Source organism: Anneissia japonica, unplaced genomic scaffold (assembly GCF_011630105.1).
Source record: "Anneissia japonica isolate Jap-2015-1 unplaced genomic scaffold, ASM1163010v1 scaffold287863_len737641_cov155, whole genome shotgun sequence".
NCBI classification, from domain to species: domain Eukaryota; kingdom Metazoa; phylum Echinodermata; class Crinoidea; order Comatulida; family Comatulidae; genus Anneissia; species Anneissia japonica.
The window spans coordinates 361,345-368,496 of NW_022742482.1; the positions used below are offsets into that span (position 1 = coordinate 361,345).

At 33.4% G+C, this 7,152-nt stretch overlaps 1 protein-coding gene across 1 annotated transcript in view; it reads left to right on the forward strand.

Annotated features, from left to right (window-relative positions):
* LOC117119166 overlaps positions 1–2,061 on the forward strand; it is an 18,466-nt gene extending 16,405 nt beyond the window's left edge. Inside the window, exons 10-11 of the mRNA XM_033263984.1 lie at positions 403–533; positions 1,812–2,061. Coding sequence (XP_033119875.1) covers positions 403–533; positions 1,812–1,955 — 275 coding nt within the window. The 3' untranslated portion in view covers positions 1,956–2,061. The remainder of the gene's footprint in view (positions 1–402; positions 534–1,811) is intronic.
* Positions 2,062–7,152: the final 5,091 nt, after the last annotated feature.

A 7,152-nucleotide genomic window follows, 5' to 3' on the forward strand; every position in this document is an offset into this window, starting at 1 on the left:
ATATATATATATACACACCCCTAGATATGACCCTAGGGCCCTATAAGACGAACAAATGAAATTCCCTCCTAGAATTTAATTCACTGTTGAAAATACATAATCTTTACCACACATTGACTAAAATAAATAATTACTTTTGATTAGTCACGGTTTTTTATACACAGACGTGTAATTAGATTTATAATCAATAATTTAGAAAAGAAAATTATTTCCCTACACACTGGTTTTCCCCATTATTATTATTATTTTATTATTATTATTATTATTATTATTATTATTATTATCATATGTGCTATATATATTGCTAATTATTATTATCATTTCGCATTACTTTCTTTACAATTTAAAGGTTTAAATGTACAATCTGGTGTTAAAGTTAGCTAATGTAAATTGTATTTTCAGGGTTTGGGCAAGGTATTCGAAGAGCAACGGGTGGCATAGCAACTATATTGGGGCCTCTGTGGGCTGGCGGTGCAGTCACCCAACCGTATCTTCTTTTGTCAGTTTTACTCACAATTCTTGTCATATGCACGGTAAGGAATAAGGAATTAAAATGATTTATAAACATTCTAATATATATCTCTGTGATTGTTAGACTTGCATAGAAATAACAGATTAATAGCCAGACTCTCCATTGGATAGAAGATGAGACAATGACAGATCCAATGGTATATGAATCATTAAATCTAATGTTATCAAAGAAAAGTTCACCAATCATGGTAATCCTCTTTTCAGCCATAGTCAAAGTGCATGCCATACTTTTATGTCTGTCAACCATTTTATCACCACTTATAACATATACGAGTTTCATTGATAATATTGATTAATATGTTTTTTATATGTGTACACTCATACATACATATAAATAAAATTTAACAGTAATGAATACCTAGATACATATCATTTTGTCTCAAGCATCATTTATTCATTCATTCATTCGTCCATCATTTTATTTTCAGAATTTCATATCCATAGTAAATGCAGATAGACAATAATAAATATGAATTGAAAGCAAACTGTACAATGAAAAACTCAAGCTAAATATTTAGTTATAGAAAGAGGGGCAGTTAATGCAGAGCGAGGTTCCATTGTTGATAAATTCTTGACGAATGTGATAGCATTATCAAATTCCAGTGGGGTCCCATGAATGGTGATTAGATTTTGACCCTGAAAGTTGCGTACTTTGGGACAAAATACCATGCATTTAGATTTCTTTTCATTATAAAAGTAATGTCCCAGTCATTGGCAAAGCTCTCGCAGATATTGATAAGACTCTGTAACCCAGCTGACAATGGAGCCAAGAGCACCAGATCGGCGGTATTAACTCGGTTATCTGTTTTAATTCAAAAATACATAATTCCGTTGAGTGACCAGACTTAAAACCTAACTGGTTTAATGAGAGTTTAAAGAATCACCTGAACTTTGAATCCTAAGACTCTAATAGCTTGGAAGCCTACACATGTGGGTTAGTATATACATACTCCAAGTATCAAAATTGCACGCCATCGTGTCGGGATTCATGACACGAGAGTATATATCATACTATCTAATCTTAGATTAATCAGTGGACCTTTCGGTTTCTAGAGCAATGGGCCTATAATTTTGTTTGTCAGTGATATTTCCTAATTTACAAAGGCTATACGAGTAGTCAAAATATTCATTAAAATGTATTCTTTTGTTTTTGAGTCAAAATTATATCCAAGTATTCGTTAGCATTACGTTTTATAGATATTTCATAAAACACCTGTGGATACATCTTATATATATACAAATGAATGTGTGTATAAATTATTTTTATCTTTTTTTTCTAGACTTTGACAGTATTGTCATGGAAACAACTTAAAACAACTGAAGGTAAAAAGATGCCATCGTTAAGGACAACACAGAAATCTTGTCAATTTGAGGATGAAGAGACAGAGCCTTTATTATCAACTGAAGGTGGAATTGATATTTAGGCTTCATGATCCATCCACTCTATTTTTTGTAACCAGAACTAAATGACTTAATTACAGCGAATATTTTTTTTTTTTTTTTTTTTTTTTAATGGTGAAAGTATTATTGTCTTTACACAATTGTATTAAAATATTGGTATTTTTATATTATTTATATTATTATTATTATTATTATTATTATTATTATTATTACCAAAACCAAATGAATTAATTACAGCGAATATTTTATTTTTTTTATATGGTTAAACCTGTCTCTTATACACATCTAGATGTGTATAAGAGACAGATTAAGGCCCTAGGCAACATTAACATTCTCTAATTCATTAATAATAAAAGTTAGTAGGCCTAGTGTAGAGCCTACCTCTTATACACATCTAGATGTGTATAAGAGACAGTACATATACTGTATATGATATGCATGTGCAATGTATCTATGTATGTGATTAATCAATGGTGAAAACAGTGCTCAAATACAGACATAATATTATGTAAAGAATCGTATCATGCGTACTAAATAGTTTCTTATGAATTATAAAGTTCCCTCGGTGGCAATTGAACATGCGAACTCTCTGTCAAGTCGAGTTTTACCACTAGATCATGGCCCGTACTTCTGATACAAACCGTGGCTTGATTCCTGTGGTAACAAGGCATTGGTGTATGTAAACTGATCCCACAATGTTTGTTAGATTAGATGGTAGATTTATTAGACAAAAATAGCGTATTATTTCATTGCTAATAAGCAATAAAAATCTCCCTCTAAATTAAGGCCATTAATTTTGGGACTAGGGTTTCTTGGTCTCTAAATAGATACAGTAATAAAGATAAAAGGCATTTGTTAATTTGGTACCACATAAAAGTGGTCTTTAATTGAAGGTGGTCCCTTGTTAAAGTGGTCTTTAATTAGAGGGAAACCTGTATTGGTTATTAATAAGTAATGTGTATGTCAATGTTGATTGGACCAAAATTAATTATCTGAATGAACTATGCAATATATTGCTAACTGTGATTTGACACTTAAATGTATTCTTTTATTTGTATGCGATTCTTAATTGTTAGGGACTTCCTTCTCAAGTAGTCTTTTAGCTCAATTATCAGACTACTCAACTAAATCTGGTGGTATACCAAACAGAACTTGTCAGATCATTCCAATAATATTAGCTTAGCATTTTTTTTTTTTTTTTTTAATCACCTTGATGGGCTCATTGGGACAGTTCGCCTCCCCAAATTCAAGTCCCCTCTAATTCCTTTACCCCCTTAATTTGGGAGAAAACTTTCATTACTAACAGTTTATCTTTTACCACAAAGTTAATAAGAGAACTAAACCACCACCACCCCACGGTTCCAGCTACAAAAAGATGGTCTCAGATTGGAGTGCGAACTCTACTCCAATGCGCAAGTCTGATTCGAAAACTCAGTTCAGCTCTGCTTTATTGTATTCTACAAGTATATTTGATTATATTTTGCAATATTCAATATTTTATCGTAATTTTAATCTCTCTATTCTATTTTAATTACATTTTTATAAAGTAATAAATTGTGCGTAAATGATAAATGAAATTATATATTTTATATTTAAATATAGTATATTATAGATAATATATATAAATTGTATGGACTCAGGTTTCAATTAACTATTTTGGTAAATATGAAATAACCACCTGAGTTACCTGTAGTTTTTAATAATATAATACTAACAGTTATTCAATCATTTTCAGGGAAGATTTATTTTGTGCAAATGAAAAGATATACACCTTTGTCTATGTTTTTTGTTGGCTTACACATCGTAAAACCATCCGTACTTACAATATTTACATTTTGTTTGAAATTTACCTTTCAATGTTCACTTTTTGTAATTTACAATTTTATAATTTATTGCAACGTACTTATTGGTGTAAACTTGTACTAAAGAGCAAATTAATAGTGTTTTGCACTTTAATTTTGGTAGTAGTAACCAGTATTATGGTGTAACGGCGGCGGGCTATAGTATACCGGTAGCCTACTATTCCAATTTAAAAAGTTTTTGTCACTCACTGCCTTAATTGTCACTTCATGTTCGTATTTTGATAATTATGTTTTTTGCTAGTTAATAAACTACTGATTGGTGGATTGATATATATATATATGCATTATTGCACTTTATTTTCTGTTTTTCAAAACCTTGTATATTTAAAAATGTAAGATAGGCCTCAATAGGATGTCCCTAAAATCTATTAGGACAATTTTTTAACGTAAATATTGAAATGAAGAAGATAAAATACTTGGCGTAATGCAAGATGGTAGTAAGAAGGTGCAGCCTAATTGTTATTGGTACGTGTGTGAATATGCTAATTGTTCATTTGCATAATTAATATTTCACTTACCAGGTAATCTAGGCTAGATATACCATAACTAAAGTTTGGTTAAGTCTGATTGCTTTCAAACTTGGCAGAAAGCAAGATGGTTTTGTTATGTGTGAATATGCCAGTTGCTCATTTGCATAATTAATATGCCGTTTCTGATTCTGAACAATGAGTGTGTATACCTACAATTGAATGCCTACCAGTTTTAACTGGCTAGGCCTATACATTACAAAATATATATCCCAATCCGCTTATCGATATTTGTAGGTAATCTGATTTCCAGATAAAGTGACTATCGAAAATCTGTCATCAAACTTTGTTTTCGGCAGTGAGGCTTTTTGCAAGCTTTGTTTGCCATTATTTTTTCAGTACACATATATGGCGTAACAGGGCTCGGGTATAATCTTAGATTATTGTTATAGGCCCGGATCATAGTAGGGAAGTGGTTTGTGCTGTGTAGATTCATATAAGGCTACATGTGACAGTTTGTTTTAAACCTCCCTGGTTTGCCGATTAGTTTCCATATTATAGCAACTCAAATGAACCTTTCTGGAAGGTCAATCAAACTGAACAACTGACCAATCAGAACATGTCCTACAGACACATGTTTTCCCACAAACGCATGTTTATGGACCTTAGCAACAATATGTCTAAAGGGTGTGGTAGGCCATGGTCGATCAACTCCGCCGGCTCAGCTCTGTGTTGCGACTGGAAAATATATAAATTAAATTTTAAATCTGCATCTTACTTCTGATCAGCACCAAATTCTAGGACCAAGATACATGTAACATTGTAAAAGTGTAGAAATTTGAAGTATATTGGTTCAATAGTTTTGAGCGCGCCTGGAAGGGGACACAGGTACGAAACACACATACAGCTGCACGTTATTGTGCATACCCATACCTGTCCTTTAGGCAAGGGTAGTATACAGCAGGAAGAAAGTAGAGATAGCCTCATAATGGCACGTTCAGACTTGGAGTTAAGCCGGCCTTGAGTTAAGCCCGGCTCAACATTAAGCCTGACTTAACTTTGCCAGGGCGTTCGGACTAGCGGGATTAGCCAGGCGCGATAATTTGCATATTAATGAACCGTAACCAGGAAAGGTACGTGTTTCCAAACATTGTGCGCAAAACGCACCCTTGCTCACAGCACAAGTAATTGAATGCTGATTGGTCATATTTTTTTACCCGAAGTCAACACAAGACCCCCAGCAGCGATTAAAACTCATCTTAGAAAAGTTAAACACGGTGGTACGCCAGGCCCAGTTACTATAGGAACAGAGCCCGGCTTTAGATAAGCCACCTAGTTCAGACTGGCAGGTGGATAAACCTGGTGAGTTGAGCTCTGAACTAGGCCAATGATACTTACAGAAAGCATCTTGTCTGTTTTAGGCCTCTTGTCTAGAGATTTCCATTTAAACAGTGATTACATTTTCTGTTTGCAAATGTGATTGCTTATTTTAGTGTACGACTAGTCAGCATTCGGTTGTCATGTTAAGCAGAACTATAGTAAAGTCATTATTATAGCTGTGATATATATATATATATATATATATATATATGTATATATATATATATATATATATCTGTATATATAATATATACACATATATATATATATATATATATATATAAAAAAAAAATATCTCAATTTTTTGTGAAACAGTGCTCAATCCCACTGAAAAATCTATCTCTTATACACATCTAGATGTGTATAAGAGACAGATTATGCACTTGTCAATTGTAGTCCAAACTTCCATGGAAACTGCTAAGTGATACGCACGCGTAGTGCTTCCATCAAGGAACCTCATCTCCTTGGCCTAGCTCTCACGTTGCTTCTCCGATTCAGACCTACTGTAGGCTAAACCTTCAAGTAGGTTTTATCCTCCAATCATTTATTAGCGAGGCATTTTCCCAGGACTACGGCGGTGTGGCGGGGACTTAGCCGGGGATGTACATTAAAACGATGCTCCGCATTGCTAGGAGGTGGCCGGGACTCTCACATGCATGTAACCATTTTGGAAATTACATCCCCTGCTAAGTCCCCGCAAGGCCCAAAATGAGGATAAAAATAGGCCAGCAAAAACTTGCCAACTTTCAATCCTCCGTGTTTTTACAAATACTCAAGTTTATGAAGTCATTAACACATTGTACCCTTACAAATCTACAACAACTTTGCTACTATTAGATAGTAAAGAGGCCCACATTTGGCAAAGAGTAGAAAGAGGAGTCGCATGTGGATTATATATTATTGCCTATTAATATTTTACAAAAAATTTGTTTTACGATTGGCAAATTTTCCTCGGGTACAACGTACATAAATGTAGTTTCCGGTACGATCTGTCTCAGTGGAAACCATGCCTCAGATTGCAGTGTAAAATACGGTGGATGCTGAAGCATGGAAAATCTACTATAGGTTGCCAAAAAACCTGTGCCAATTCTTGTTCGTCAATATTCTCAAAAATTGTGGAATGCCAACTTGAAATTTTGTAGGCTGCATTATATGCCAGACAATATTACTATCATTAATTATTACAACGCTTACATTTCAATAATTCACATTTATCTGAATTGTTTACAATCCAGGCCATGTCAAAATTGTCCAGAAGTAAAGATACTGTAGCACATAGAAGAACTTTACTATTTTTTTTTATTTCGCTTTATCAAAGGATTTCATCCATGCTTTATCATTCATTGAAACTGATGCATGAATAACTTTCATTATTTACTAGGAATAATGTGCATTGTTTATTATGTTCCACTTGAAGGGCTTTAGCAACTTGTCAACGCAGATTGAAGTCAAGGTTCAATATGTTCAAACAAGAATGTAAAATGACAGCGCAAAAAAAAGCTTCTACATAT